This window comes from Dipodomys ordii, unplaced genomic scaffold (assembly GCF_000151885.1).
Source record: "Dipodomys ordii isolate 6190 unplaced genomic scaffold, Dord_2.0 Scaffold53, whole genome shotgun sequence".
NCBI classification, from domain to species: Eukaryota; Metazoa; Chordata; class Mammalia; order Rodentia; family Heteromyidae; genus Dipodomys; species Dipodomys ordii.
Window position 1 is genome coordinate 11,298,771 of NW_012267269.1, and position 16,589 is coordinate 11,315,359.

A 16,589-nucleotide genomic window follows, 5' to 3' on the forward strand; every position below is an offset into this window, starting at 1 on the left:
AAGTAAGTATTCCATCTAAATTTTATGATGCAAATACAAATAATGGGGGTCAGCTAGATAAATACCTCATTAAAATTTTTTTGGTTATATAGATACAATGAAAGTAATCTTGTCCCTAAAGTTATGTAAAAATGTTTCAGTGATCCCATAAAAGATCTTCAAAGTGTTTTAAATGAATTCTGACTTACAATACAGAGAATATTAAATACAAATAAGATAATTATTTATTTATTTTATTGTAAAGATGCTGTACAGAGGGGTTACAGTTACATGAGTAAGGCAATGAGTACTTTTCTTATGGCGTATTGTTACCCTCTCCCTTATTAAAGGTATGGCACCCTCAATATGCCATAGTTAGTGGTTCATTAAAGAAGTCCAATTCATTATATCAGTGATGAATGGTTCATTCATACATATAGACAACTGATTCTGTATCTAAAAGCTCTGACATGAAAAGGATAGAGATGCCTGATGTCAGATATTTATTTTTAAAGCTTCCATTTCTTAAATTATGTGTAAAGTTGACAATAGCTGTGCACCCATTTCTGACTCCAAAGTTTACCTATGTTTCTACAGATGCCAGTCTACCTGCTTTCCTTTCAATCCCACATATATCCACATATAGCCTTTTTTATGGGACAACTGGACTCTCGTATTGATCACAAAGATTCTAACAATTCTGATGACCTGAGACTGAAATAGGGCTACAGAAGCATAACTTTAGCAGCTAAAACCATCATCTGTTACATCTGAAAAAGTAACTATAAAGAGCATTATTCCAATATGAAGAGACATGCTTATGTCAAGAAAAAGCTCTTCAGCAAGAAATACAAGCCCCATCTGGAGACTGATCTGAATATAATTTATAATCTGAGTCTTTTTTTGTGTTAACCTGTAAATATAAATTATAAGTACATATAAACAATTTTCTATTAGTCTGAGGTGGTCTTTGCTTAATGACCTTGCATTTCTTTTGTTGACCCCCAAACAAAACAAAAGAAAAGCACATTTCTTTGAATGGCTTCTTATCAAGTCTGAATATTCTGTTAAAGGATTCCAAGCACTGAACAAGTGTAATTAAGGAGTTCTGTAATAAGTGAACATGCATCACAATAAATCAGATTAACTCCTGCTTCATCCTTGGAGATGGTATATTTTCCACCACACTGGCAATTCAGTGAAGAAAAAACAACCTTTCATCTTCATTCCAAGATGTTTCTTCAGGATACACTGGATCATCTACTGGTGCCATATTTTGTAGCTCATTATCATCTGCTGCAGGTCATACTCTTCGTTTTTTGTCTCTTCATTCCCTAGAATTTTCCATGTCTGCTCAATTTCGGCAAGCTTCTGTATATATTCATCTGCCATTCCTGCTGGCACATCTGTACTCTGTTTTTCTAGATAGCACATTAATACGAGTTTTTGATGTTTTTGTTTTAGGTCAGCCATTTCAGCAGATGGATCTGCACCCTAAATACTGTACCAGTCCTTTTTTGGTGTCTGCTCAAATGCCATTATTCTTTGAACAAGAAGTGGCCTTCCCAGATCAGCAAACTTCACATCCTCAGGGAGACTCCACATGTCTGCCACCTATCAGAATTAGGAACAGGGTTCTTGGTGAGACTCTTATCTCCAATTAACCACCCCAAAATAAGAAGTGGAGCTGTGGTTCAAGTGGTAAAGCACTTCATGTTGAGCTCAGAGACAGTGTCCCAACCCTGAGTTCCAGCCCCAACAACAGCAGGCACACACAGCAAGACTGTCCAAAGTGCTGGTTCATGGATTATTTAGCTATAATTCTTTTCTTCTCAATTTTTTGTAGTATTCCAACATGTCAGTTTGTGAGTACAATGTGTCTTGATCACTGTTGCTATTTTCATCATTCCCCCATCTCTCACAACCTCACCGATCCCCTCAATTAACCTGTTACCATTTTTACATATATACATTGAATATGATGACTGCATTTATAACTATGATTCTTCTTAAATTGTATTTTTATTACTTTAAGTAATATTCAACACATGAGTTTATGAGTATAATGTATATTGATCAATGTCCTCCCCCTTCCATTATATTACCCTGTAACTGTAATTCTTTAGGAAAATTTTCTGAAACTCATCCTTTTATTTCAAGATATATTTTTCATGAAATAGAAACTATGCATTTGGTTTAACATGCTTTATCAATGAGGTCCATTTTTAGCTCGTGTACAGATCTACTATTTATTGGGTTAGAAGATTTGGATATACATAATACTATCCATGTATTATTCATAAATAAGTAATAAGCAATAGACAAGAAATCAATGCAAACTATCATTCCTTATGATATCAAAGCATCATCTAACTTCCTCCTCTTAATTTTGTAATTGTTGAATGATAGCCTCCACTTTAGAGGATACTCTGATCAAAATGACATCAGGAAAAAGCAGCATATTGTTTACAGAACTTGGAGGCTTTCCTAGTGCATGTAAAGCATATAAAGTAAGCCTAGTCTGTGGCACTCTGTGAACATGTTTGGTGATATAGACAGAGGTCCCAGCCTGGTCTCCTTGCATAAGAGGTTGGGGAAGCTGAGAGGACTTGGTGGCCAGGCAAGCTGGGCTCAGGGTCAAAGCCTTAGTCGAGTAGAAGTGGTCCCTCATGTAGCACCATTTTCCTTTTAAACTCTTGAGATTATCCTTACTTGAAAGCTACGAGTTGGGTAAGAATACAAGTAAAGAGTTGGTGGGCCCATGTAGCCCTTCCTTGGGGTATCTCTCTTAACAAAATATACAGAAAAGGAGAGAAGCCTGAATCAATCAGGTGCCATGCAGCTGGCAAACCACAACACAGATTTGGGTGATGTAGTTCAGCCATTGAAACTTGGCAGAAGACACGATGTATGGAATATAGCAAGCAGGTCAGTAATTGATAAAGGAGTGAATACACTTCTTTTAGAACCGTAATAATGTTTGTTTGTTGCTGCTGCTGCTGTTGTTTTGGTTGTGAGGCTTGAACTCTGGGCCTGGGTGGTGGCCCTGAGCTCTTCAGCTCAAGGCAAGTGCTCTACCACTTGAGCCACAGCACCACTGGAACAGTAATAATGTTAGGTGGCAAAGTCAACTTAACATTTAATGATACCAATAGGACTTTCTTTGTTTCATTTCTCTTTTGGCTTTCCTTCTTCCTACTTCTTTCTCCTTTCCCTTCTCATTCTTCTTCCTCTTCTCTGTCTCCTTCTCCTTGACTTCATTTCTCCACCAAGTCCTAATTGTGTGCCAATCCTGGGGTTTGAACTCAGTGCCTAGATGATTTTTTGCTCAAGGCTGGTGCTCTAGAGCTTGAGCCACAGCTTCACTTCCTACTTTTGTTAGTGGTTAATTGGAGATAAGAGTCGCAGGGACTTTTTCTTGCCTGGACTGGCTTCAAACCCCCATCCTCAGATCTCAGCCTCTTTAATAGCTAGGATTACAGGTGTGAGCCACTGACATCTAGCTTTGGAAAACTATTTTTTTTTTTTTTGGTCTGGTCATGGGGCCTGAACTCTGGGCCTGGGCGCTGTCCCTCAGCTCTTCAGCTCAAGGCTAGCATGCTACCACTTGAGTCACAGCGCCACTTCTGGCTTTTTTCTTTTTGCTGATGGGGTGCTGAGGAATCGAACCCAGAGCCTCATGCACGCAAGGCAAGCGCTCTACCACTGAGCCACCTTCCCAGCCCCTGGAAAACTATTTTTTTAATTGTACAATGATGAATGCTCTTCATAAATAATAAGTAATGAATTGGTAGAGTGAAGATGTGGTAGATTTTTTTAACAAAACAGTAGATTAAACAAAACTAAATTTGTTTAAAATTGATTATAATTTTCCTGTCTCATTATCAGTACTCTTTCTAGAGTACATCGGCAGATATTACGAGTTGAATTTTAGGCCTATACAAATAGTATACTAAACTTCTAGAGTTAGTCTCTAAAAATGTGGTCATGTTTGTACATAGAGTTGTTATAGTTGAAATAAGGGCATACTGAAGTGCAATGGGACCTTAGTGCATGCATACACAGACATACACACACACACACACACACACACACACGGTGATTCTGATAGAGAATGCCATGTGAAGATTCAGGAAGAGACAAGGAGATGTAGCAGAAGCCAGACAATGCCAAAAATGCTAGCAAGCCACTACAAAGGTGGAATGAGTCCTCCCTTGCAGCCTTCAGAAGGAATCAGTCCTAAAATACTTCAGCTAGGCTTCCATCCTCCCAGACTGAGGTAATGAATTTGTGTTGCTAAGATACACAGTTGGGCTGCTTTGGTATAGTGGCCCTAGCAAACTAATGTTAGTGAAAATCTTAGAGAGAAACTGTTTGGATTGTAGGGGAGATATTATAGAAACTAAAATTGAATGTGTTCTCTGTGGCCTTTCCATTGTAGATAATCTATTATTTAATGTAGTAGAGTCTATTACTCAGCATAGTAGAAACCTTTCTGTTAAGAAATATATATACATTTATGTGTTTATATATATATACATATATATTTCATTTCATATTTCATTTTTTGAGAGGTAGAACATATCCTCAGTACCTATTAAGTGGGTCAATACAAGAAGAATAAGCAATAAAGTTCAAGACAACAGACCACATAAACTAAAACGAACAACTAGCCACATCATTGTGATATGGTAGAGCCAGGAATAATGAAATCTGGTTAAAGTGGTTAGGGAACTGAACTTTTCTTTAGCCATGCTAGCTAATTGAAATTTACCATACAATACAGGATCATTCATTTTCAAAGAACAAAAATCTTTGAGTAAAACACAAGAAGCTAGTTTGAATAGAATGCAATTTCTCTGTCTTTGCGGACAGTCATAAATTTAGAGTGCTCTTTGAATTCTCAAAACAATTCTTTCTTTCCTGAGTTAGAATATTGAGCCCTAGCTTGTGACGAGAATATTGGAAAATGGTACCAATATTTCTCCCATTCTAAGATCTATTGTAACGTTGAGGTGGTCACCAGGAGATGCTTCTGGATGGATTAAAGTCTGCCATTCACCCACAGTCAAACACATTCCAAGATGGCCCCCAATAACAGCTCCCCTGTCCCCCACTGCAGAAATTTGAGCAGAGAAAGGGGAGTGGTGAGTTCTGTTGAGCAAATGGGCTCAGCAGAGGTCTCACAAGGCAACATCTGAGAAGACATGAATGGGAGAAGTAAGACATACGGTATCTGAGGCCAGCAAGGAGGCTGGAGGGGCTGGAGAGGTGGGAGAAAGGGGAGAGGAGCTACTGTCCAGGCTTTTAGTCTAAATGAAAGAAAAAAGAACATGGCATAGTCTTGAAGAAGAAAATTACTCACCACAGGCATGGTTGAGCAACCCAGTTCCTTATTTTCCATCCAATGTGGCATTCTCCCACTAGACTAGGACTCAAAGTCCTAAGCAACTTTATCAAGGTTCTGTCTTCATACAAACTCATGTGGACCAAGTACATCTATGATTTATCTTCTGTTCAAGATAGACCTAAGTGTGGTAGTTAACCTTCCATGGAAAAACAAATCAGCATCTATAATTTTTTAAAGGCTTCTGCTTCTCATGAATAGCAGCCAGCTAGCCGTTGTTATTGTTGTTTTTCTCCTAGCAGTGTCAAATATCCATCAATAAGACACAGGCACAGTCAGTAGGGACAACTATCCCATTACATCCTGTTAAGCAGGATTAGATGGATACTATTTTCCTCTACACCCCATGCATTCCAGTGTATTGTTTATAGTGTCATCCTCTGCTGAGTTGATAATATGTGAGGAGATGAATCGCTCCTATGGTATCATTTCCTCTGGTACAGATACTCAATCTAGCATGTAGTGATACAATTATGAACAACATCAAATTCCAATTAGTTTGAATCTAACTTCCTCAGGACACTTTGTCACCATGAAAAAACAACTTGATGATTGTTACATTGCAACTGAACGTTTCTATTTTTAGCTAAAATTTCAGTATTCTGCAGTATTCTCCTTCACAATGAAAGAGAAGTAAAACCAGATAAAAGTGGTAACTCTACCATTACTTCTCTATGGCATTTATTTATTTTCCTCACTTAGACTAAAAGCCTGGGCAGTAGCTCCTCTCTTCTTATCTTGGTCAATGTCATGAGTGGATCTACTTGGAAGTGAAATCGAATGGTAAGAATTTAGAATAATTAAGTGGACAGCTTTACTAATCATCTTATTCTCTACAAAGGAATGGGCTATTTTTCTTGTTGGGTAGAGGGGATCAAGGTATCTGGTGTGGTTATTGATGTCTAAGACTGTTTTCCATGTATCACCATAAGACAGACCTGGTTGCTAGAAAACTAATGAAGTGTAGATTTGATATACAATGTCTGTATGACACATCTGAAAATTAGTATAAAGGTTTCCTCTATGGCTTTTCTCGAGCCCATGTGTCAGGGGCTGCAACTTGAAATAAGTTCATGGGAGAGGCAAGATATGTAAATGAGTGAAGCATTCCAGTGGAAATAGACAAATAATCCCTGAGAACTAGCCTCAGAAGCGATAGAAAAGTGACAACCGTGGTCAACTGAAGAGATTGTGTGCTATCTCAGTGGTTCAACTCCTTCTCAGATAATTCCCGCTCTGTAAGAACAAAAGCCTGGTAATGCCAAATGTGATTTTTATAAGAGAAGCCAAAATTACCAAGTTTTAATGTCTCAAAATTACAAATTAGTATTCATATTATGAACTATTATTACTTTGTTTCTGGTACTGTGTCTTGAATTCAGGATCTTAAACTCTCACTTTGTTATCTTGCTCACAGCTGGAACTCTACCAAGAGAGCCATACCTCCAGTCTGGCATTTTTGCTGGCGTTTTTATAATTAGATACAGAATTTTGGAGTTTTTTTTTGTTTGTTTTGCCTGAGCTGGCTTTGAATTGCCATCCTCCAGGTCTCAGCCTCCTAAGTAGCTAGGATTATAGGGATAAGCCACAGTGCATAGCCTCAAATATCTAGGGTTTAAAAATGACAAAAAATAAAAGATATTTTAAAAATGAACACTGTGCAGGTCCAACAAAACATGCCTGTAGGCTAAATTCAGCCCATAGTGTCACAACTCAGCATATACAGAAGATTATTGCTGAGAAGCAGGTAAACACCTTTATTTCCATGGTAGTCCAGAAGCCTCATTCCTCACTGCCTGTGTCTAAAAATTATCTTGTCACCTCATTTTATTTTACCAAATAACATAGCTTTTATCACAATATTTTATTATTGCTATTGGCAACAGTGGCTGCTACTGGAATCATTTATAATTATTATAAAAATTCTAAGTGTGCTATTAAAACAGCCAGGCACAGAATATATATATATTTTTTTTCTGGTATTATTTTGTGTTTTTTTTTCCCCAAATAAGTTAGCTTTTTTATTCTCCTAAACAAATACTAAGCTATGTAGGAAAAAATCTATAAATCCATCTTGAAGCTCAGAAATCTGAATCATAGAACAATTAAACTACTCAAAGTAACACAAATAAGATAGCATCAAACCAGAGATTAACATTAAAGTTTATTTATTCTAATAGATAAGCTTTTCTATGATCTAGTTTTGTTGTCATTATATAACCAGGTTATCATCAAATTAATAGTACTATAACAAAGAAATGTGTACAAAATTCATCTGCTGTTTGTATTTGATACCCTTTTGTAAAATTCTGTAATAGGATAGAGGAATTTCTGCTCAAATAAAAATACATATGTAGTTTCAAATGAATTCCATATCAATTTATAAAGAATTGCCCATTTTCCTTTATCTATTTGTTCTAGGAACATTGTAAGCCAAAGAATCTATTTGTTAAAGAAATAAACATTAAAAAAAGACAAGTCTATATGGCTATATCTTTTATTTGTGACATATGAATTCCTAAGCTCATATAGAACAGATTTCATAAATATCCTTTAGTTTTATATTCCTTTTCTAATTGGTTATTAGTCTGTTTTTCTAAACAGAATAACTCTTCATTTAATCATAAGAGGAAATAAAAATATAGTTATCATTTTCCTCAGATGTATGTCAAAATGATGTAGGAAAACTCTGAAATCAGAATACTAAAAGCTAGTAAGACAGTTTGATTAGAAACAGATTTTTACTTCTATGTAATACAAATATATATCAGTGAAAATTAATATCTGTCCAGGGGGAAATAGTCTGGCATAAACTTATATTTGTATATATATATGCATATATACATATATATGTATATATACGTATACATATATACATATGTATACGTATATATATATATATATATATGCATGTATAGGGCATAAAACAGCCATTATTTCCAAAGCACAACTGGCTAATTCTAGGAGATGATCACCTTTCTTGAAAGGCCAAAAGGATCAGAGCAAGAAAGACAACAGTAGTATTGGAAGGACACCTTTGTGTCCATGTCTTGAAGATGAACTGTGTTTTTCTTATAGTAAGATACCCAGGGGTGATAGAAAGGGGACCAAGTTTAAGGCCATAGAAAGAGATGTACTTCCAACACAATAACAATGGGAGTGGGGGTGGGGGAGAAAGAGACAGAGACAGAGAGCAAGACTCTATTCAAGTCCCTTAATGTGTTCCCAGCTAAAAGAATGAATTACAAGTATATAAATCAACCACACTCAAATCAAATCAACTAATGGGATGTTAAAGGCAGGATGCAAGCAAAAGCAGGAAGGCAAACCCAAATGGTTGAGAGTTTTGTATGGGCAGTGGAAATAGAAAATTTCACACATACAACAGTGAAAAAATAATGTCAAAAATCAATGACAAGTGTCTTCTGATCGCAGTTTTCCACCTGACCAATCAAGCATCACAGAAATGTGGGAACATATTCAGCTTTCTCATGACACGGTCCTGTGGTTCTCACAGTAGAGAGCTACAGATGCTCCCAGGGCAAAGGATGACACTGCCATTCTCTCCCAGCATCGCGCTCTCCCGTGAGTCATGAGTATTGCATAGGTCAGGAATTGGGGCTTCTTGTTCTTCTGGATCTTTAATGGCAGCCAGAGAGTCTTCTTGTCAAAGTGATGCTGGAAAAAAATGTTTTGCCTACTGCAGTCTCAAAATACTCCAGGAAGGAAAAAAAAAAGCAACTGTGTCTATTGTACACGAGCATAATAAGATGGAGAGGTAGCAGTGTCTGGTTCCACAAGATGGCTTCTAGGATGTGTGAAGCAGGGACCAGTCTGCACAGCAGGTAACACAGAGTTTCACCGGGCTCTCGGCCAGTCCTTTCTTAGTTTGGACAAGGATTTGATGTTTTCTAAGCTTTTGTGGCATCCACAAATGGCTTTAACACATTCCACATAATAAAACAAAACCAGAGTGGTTTAGCTTAACTTTTAATTGTTATTCCATGAAAATGCACTAATACATTCTTATCTATTTCCCTCCACCAACAGATTCTTTATTAAATTCAAATATTCCGGGGAGTACTTTTACCTGCTAATTACAGCCTGTCAGGACCATAGTTTGGGAATGAATCAGAGAAGGCAACATTTCATCAACTACAACTCAGCGAGGTTTGTGAAGGCAGGAAGGAGCACAGAATGTGTTATTCTGTCTACTGGAAGAGAAATCTTGGTAATGGAGAGAAAGAGGTAAGCTCCAGCTTCACTGTTACCTTGGCAACCATGGCAGAAGTAAATTCTGTGTTGTAATACAACACAGTAGGGAAGGAAGTAGGGAAGGAAGAGGCCCCATCAGCTGGCTTCAGAAGCAAATGGGAGCAACTGGGCTGGCTGTCTAATCTCCATGCACCAAATTGCCAAGTGTCCTTTTGTTTTGTCATCAAAATGCTACAGTTATGTAGAGGCAGCCACAACTCTACTTTCATAAAGAACAAACACTGCATTCATCTGGCTCAGGGACCCTACTGGTCATTCTTGGTCACTAGGTGCTTTCTTTCTTTCTGGGATATAGGGAAGAATATCTTCAGGGGAAGCATCAGTGGTGTGTTGAACACCAGGCATTCTTATCAAGGCCAACTAGAAAGCTGCTATCTTCAGCAGGTGACAAGTCTCTTCCCAAATGATGCGAATGTGAGGATCTATTTGGGACAGAGATGAGCCAGCTGCAGTTTCCCTGGTAAAACCGCGTATATGGGAACTGGTGGGGACATTTCTGGGTGGGGTTTGGGTCTCCCATAGATCCAGGCCCTGCACAGTATGAAGAAAGGCAAACAGAGCGGACCTCTCAGCCCTTAAGAAGAAGAAAGTTTGGTGTAGAAAAACCAGCTCTGCATTCAGAATTCCAAAATTCACTTGGGATTTAGAAAATAAGGGTCAAGAAAAGTCAGATAACGAGACAGAAAGGGCAGGTAAGTGGAAAGGTACAAAGGAATGTCTCAGTCACAAAACCTGAATTCCAGTAAAGCTTATGTGGCAGGTCACAGGCAGAATGGTCACAGGAGCAGAGGTGCAGAGGCCCGGCCTGGCTGAGTCTTCAGCTGGAGGTTCCACAGCTGGTTCTTTTTCACGGTCTGCCTGGCCCCCAGGTCTTGGCTAGCAGCACTCAGAGGGTTAAGAGCACATGGGGTGGGAGAGAGAGAAAGGTCTTCCTGGAGTGCCTCTGGGTCTTCAGCTATCCTGCTCCCAGAAGCAGGCACGCCAGAGCTACCTGGTGTCCCCTGAGGTCTCATGGAGAAAACAGCTTTCCTTTCTTCCCAAGAATGACACGGAGCATTAGTGACACATCCTGCTTGTCATCTCTTTCTGGAAAGCAAGGAGAGAAGGACAGTTAGGGGGAAGCACTAAGCAAAGGAGTGACCTGATAAAGGTTGTTCTGCAAACACTCTCAGGACTCTCTCTCTTTCTCTCTCTCTCTCTCTGTGTATGTATTGGGGCTCAAACTCAGGGTTTGGCTGCTGCCCCTTAGCTTTCTCTACTCAAAGTGCTCAAAGTGCCATTTGAGACACAGCTCCACTTCTGACTTTTTGGTGTTAACTGGAGATAAGAGTCTCAAAAAATAATTCAAGGACTTTCTTGTTGGGGCTGGCTTCTACAGGCATGAGCCACAAGTGCCTGGCTTCTGAATGTTTCTGTGCTTTGGTTTACTGTTGATGACAGAAATGGCAAAAAATAAGGTGGGAGCACACAAGGTTGTGCATTTGAGAGAGAAAGGGAAGGAGGGAATATGTTCACAAGCAGTATTTCAGCATGAAGAAGAAAACCATTCTTGATACGTTTCTTAAATTACTAGAAGTGTAGAGTGGGGGATGGTTGACACACAGATCAGAAACTTGATCTTTCAAAAGCCTATATGCAGTTATTTCTGAGAGAATTTGTTGTTGGGGTTTTAATTTTTTGAGCTCTAAGTATATTTTAGATATGAGACCCTTGTCTGTTGTATGGCTAGTGAAGATCTTCGCCCAGTCTGTGGGCTTTCTATTGATCTTGCTAGTGATGTCCTTTGCCATGCAGAAGCTCTGCAGTTTCATGCAATCCCATTTGTCCAACCTTTCTTTCATTTGTTGTGTTTCTGGGTCTTTATTAAGAAAAATTTGGCCTGTGCTAAGGAGACCTAGAGTTTCTCCTATTCCATCCTGTAATGTTTTCAGGGTGTCTGTTTTTATTTCGAGGTCTTTGATCCATTTGGAGTTGATTCTGGTGCAGGGTGATAAATACGGATCTAGCTTTAGTTTTCTACAGGTGTTTAACCAATTTTGTCATCACCATTTACTGAAGAGGCTGTCTTTCTTCCATTCTATTTTTTTAGCTCCCTTGCCAAAGATTAGGTGGCTATAGGTCTGTGGGTTCATTTCTGGGTTTTCAGTTCTATTCCATTGGTCCTCAGGTCTGTTCTTGTGCCAGTACCAAACTGTTTTGATTATTATACAAATTCTCAAAGAAATAACTGCCTGATTAATAAGTGGGCTAAAGATTTAGAGAGACTTTTCTGAAGAGGAAATAAGAATGGCCATTAGACACATGAAGAAATGCTCATCTTCTCTATCCATAAAAGAAATGAAAATCAAAACACCATTGAGTTTCCAACTCACCTCAGTTAGAATGGTTATAATCAAGGAATCTAGTAACAACAGATGCTGTTAGGGATGTGGCCAAAAGGGAACCCTACTGCATTGTTGGTGGGAGTGTAAACTTGTTCAATCACTTTGGAAAGCAGTATGGAGGTTCCTCAAAAGACTCCACATAGAACTCCCCTATGACCCAGTAATCCCACTTTTGGGCATTTACCAAATTGATCACAAACAAGGTCATACCAAAGCTACCAGCACAACCATGTTTATTGCAGCATTATTTACCATAGTTAAGATATGGAACCAACCCAGATGCCCCTCAATAGATGAATGGATCAAGAAAACGTGACACACACACACACACACACACACACACACACACACACACACACACACACTGAAATTCTATGCTTCCATCAGAAAGAATGACATCGCCCATTTGGTAGGAAAAAATTATATTAAGTGAAGTAAGCCAGGCCCAAAGAAGCATAGGTCCTATGGTTTCCCTTATTTGCAATAACTAGTATATGTCTGAGACAAACAGAAAAGATCAAAAGCTATGTACATATGACCATATAAGTTAAGTGAAATGAACCCCAAGATAGGGACACAAGTAGTTTTTTCTTTCTTGCTATTGTTTTTAGCATACTTATAATACACTACGTGATTCTCTTGTTTCTTTTGTACATTCTTCCCCAACAGTATAACCCTGTTTTCACTGTATCTGATTCCGGTGTCCTGGATCTTATATATACATTTTTCTAATTTAGGGAGGAAAAGATATAACAAAATGCTTAAATACGGATACAGGCTGGCCCATTGTAACAGTGAGATGTACAAGACACTATGTTGAAAGTGAACTTTACAAATTCGGGGGTGGGGATGGGGGAGGGAGGAGTTGGGGAGGTGGGGAAGGAAGGGATGGTAGGAGGTAACAATGCTTGATAAGAAATGTACTCATTACCCTACTCATGTAACTGTAACCCCTCTGTACAGTATTTTTACAATTATAAATATTATTATATATCATATATATTATATATATGGGAGAAAAGCCTATAGGCTCCAAGATTGCGCTTTAGCACTTCATCACTAGGTGGCACCAATGAGCCATTTAAATAAACACTAGTTCTCAGAGAAAAGCTGTTTTCCAAATCAAAGCCTTTCAGCAGGTATACCACAGGGCAAACAGATTCCTTCCTTGGAGAGACAGTGGCCTCAACAACCAGAACCTAGAGTGCTTTTTAGATTTTTTTTTTCAATCAACATCTGGTTGACCATAGCTCTCTTTAGGAGGAATCTGCCATTGCTAGAGTTATTTACTGCATGTTTTATGTACGTATGCAAGCTCCTATGGAAGTCCAAAAGGTGCTTAGAAAGGGTTTTGCTAAAATGATAAGAATTTCCTGAGATGTGTTGATAGACTATATTTGGCTTGTATATGACGAAGTATTTTCAGAATCGCAGATTTTAAATTGGAATATATACATTATATAGAAATCATGAGCTTGTGAGCTTTACATACAGGCTTATTACCTACTTTGATCACATATTCCTGCCCCATTTTAAAAAACAAAAACACTTGGATTTTAACATTGTGTTCATAAGGAGTGAATAAAGTAGGGTTTTGGTTGTGTCATTCTATACAACTCAACAGTTTCAGGTTCTCTGCAGCCATCAGCAAACTCCATTCTTTGAGCTGGGAGTGGTTAGGTGCCAGTCCTTCTACTCATATATTGAGTGGCTCCTACTCACCCCAGCTTGGCCAGCTGCACTTCCCTGTGGTCTCCAGAAGGCTGGCAGACTTTCTTCTACCTGGTAAGTGCTTTGAACATCTCAATACCTGAAAATCTTTAACATCATTCAAGATTCAACTTTCAGCTTCTAGGAGGAGGTATGACTTCCTTTCTATCATTTGCTACTGCTGTTGGAATTTAATTCTTTTTGCTTCAGCCTGAGAAGGCCTTTAAAGCCATGTTGTATATTATTAGGTATGAGGAAGAGCACTGTTTTCAAGTCCCATGCAGCTTGTGGTATATGTATGAAGTGGTTACCCTGTGGGGAAAAAGTACAAACAAAATATGGGCCCAACATCGGTTTATCTCTAAGCAAAGGAAATCAAGTATGCTTTTCTATTTTGGATGGTTTTGTTCTTTGTAATAATCTCTGAGTTTTTAGATATTTTAGATTATTTTCAAATACCACATAATTGTTTTTCCAGATCACAAAACAAGCTCTAGCAATTCAAAACAAAAACAAAAATAGAAGTAGACCAAGACTCCAGATCAAAATCATGTTTACTTTTAGAACTTAAGGTGACTTTTGCCAGTTTCTTGATTTTTAAATTTATTTTCATTTATTTGTTTATTTATTTATATTTATTTAGCCAGTACAAGGGTTTGAGCTAAGGATTGTGCCTTTGCTTGGTTTACTTGTTTGGATGGTCCTTTACCATTTGAACAATACCTCCAGCCCAGCTTTTTTGTTAGTTAGGAGTCACAGACTTTTCTGTTCAGGTGAGCTTCAAATAACAATCCTGTAGATCTCAGCCTCTTGAATAGGTAAGAGTATAGGTATGAGTCACCAGTACTTGGCTATTTTCTTTCTTTCTTTCCTTCCTTCCTTCCTTCCGTTCATTCTTCTTTTCTTTCTTTTTTGAATAGGGTCTTGCTATGTAGCCTGGGCTGGCCTCAACATGTGATCTTCCTATCTCAGCCTCCTGAGTCCTGGAGTCACAAATATGTGACCATCACCTCGGGGGAATTTTCTCTTGCTTCCATATAGAGGGTGAAGTGGAGGAGATTAGCCCATCCTTTTTATAAGCTATTCAACTTCTGTCTGATCCAGTTTTCCAATTGAAGATATTATCCATTTGGTAACCACTGCAAGAAGCCTTTTGATATCCACTCACCAAACCTGTGAATTCTGAGTCAGGTCTTATTCTTACTCTTGGGATTATCCATTTTATAATGGGCAGTTAGTAGCTCATAGGAAATAAATGGTTCAGAAAAGTGCAATAGTTATTCTATGCCTCACAAGTAATATCCTCACCTAGCCAAGACTACAAAAAAAAAAGCTCAGATTCTTGGTTTATGATATGACACCATCACACATTTTAGCGATCTACTTTTACATGGAATAGAGAAAGAAGAATGTTGCTATTTAGTGTCAGTCATGCTAGCTTAACAATCTTAAGAATTTTATTTATTTGTTTTTTTAAAGAAAATAGGCTTCCCCAATCACCACACTCAGACTATTATTCAAGCAAAGAGGAAATAGAGTGCTTATCTAGATAGGCAACACTGTCATGTCAAAGAAGGGGAAAAGCAAACCATCAAGGAATAAATGTTTTCCCCAAAGTTACCCACCTAATGGTGAAAACAAACAAAAACCCAGCACTTCGAGCCTATGGACCCTGCACTGTACATGCATTTGGAAGAGGCGAATGGCATCAGGACTTCTCAGCCATGGTGCCAAGATCCTTTCGCAGCATGGTGGTTACTCCTTAGCTGAAACTCCTTTTAGGGTTCTTCATCGTTTTCACATTATGTCCCAATAATGGCATATGATGTCCTTCCTGAGCTGGGCTGTGCATTTCCACTCCCTCAACCCTCTTGGTCCTCCATACGTACATATGTCTTCACTTGTGACTTTCTTCCCAGAATACCCTTCTCCCAGCTCTAACACCTCCAGAGCCCTTGATCAGTGATCATCTCCTCTGGGATACCTCCTCCCCCACACCTGGCCCTCAGTTTCCCTTCCTGCGTGTAGCATCTTTTAAGCTGTTCTGTGATAGTTATTTAGTTCCTGGTTCCAGCACAAGACTGCTCTTGAAAAGATGAACCACATGTCCGTTTTTTTGTTTGGACCTTCGTGCATAAGGCTGGGACCTTGCCTGAATCTATCTATATATATATATATATATATATATATGAGATGAAGAATCAGGGCCTCAGAGAACTGAAGTCAGTTGCCCAAGTTCACATAGCCAAGAAATATGTATTTGAACCCCTATGTGGTTGACTCAAAAACAAGTAAACAGTCTGGGCTGGTGGCTAAGCCTGTCTGTGATCTTAGACACTTGAAGCTAAGAATAGAAAATTGTGGTTGATAGACCAACCCCGGGCTGAAAAGATAACTGGACATCTTCTAAACTGACAGCGATGTAAACCTGCCAGTCATTCCAGCTACAACAGGAAGCCAAAAATAGGTGGATCACAGTCCACATGCATACATGTGCCTGGACGGAAAGTGAAACTCTATCTTGAAAGCAGTCAGGACAAAAAAGGGCTGGAGGCGTGGCTCAGCAGTAGAGTGCCTGCTTAGTAAGCCTTGAGTTCAAACTCCAGTATTCCCAAAACAATTTAAAAAAAAACAAAGAAAACAAACAAAACACATGCTATTCCCATTATTTAACTTTGGAAGGAATAAAAGGAAAGAATGTTTTTTGGTTTCTGTAGTGCTTTCAAATAGGAACAGAAGAGTTTCAACTTTGCCAAGTTGCTACTTATTTGAAGAAATAAGGAGAAGGGGGCAGGAGGAAATATTGCCAATAAAGAAGTGACGGAAGAAAGAGA

General features: G+C 38.6%; 1 protein-coding gene and 1 pseudogene across 3 annotated transcripts in view; both read right to left on the reverse strand.

Annotated features, from left to right (window-relative positions):
* Positions 1-286: 286 nt before the first annotated feature.
* LOC105989001 lies at positions 287-1,640 on the reverse strand (annotated as a pseudogene).
* A 7,723-nt stretch (positions 1,641-9,363) lies between these two features.
* Mob3b (MOB kinase activator 3B) overlaps positions 9,364-16,589 on the reverse strand; it is a 180,904-nt gene continuing 173,678 nt past the window's right edge. For all 3 annotated transcript variants that reach the window (XM_013020822.1, XM_013020823.1, XM_013020824.1), the window contains one exon: positions 9,364-10,747. In XM_013020822.1, the coding sequence (XP_012876276.1) occupies positions 10,718-10,747 (30 nt within the window). In that variant the 3' untranslated portion in view covers positions 9,364-10,717. The remainder of the gene's footprint in view (positions 10,748-16,589) is intronic.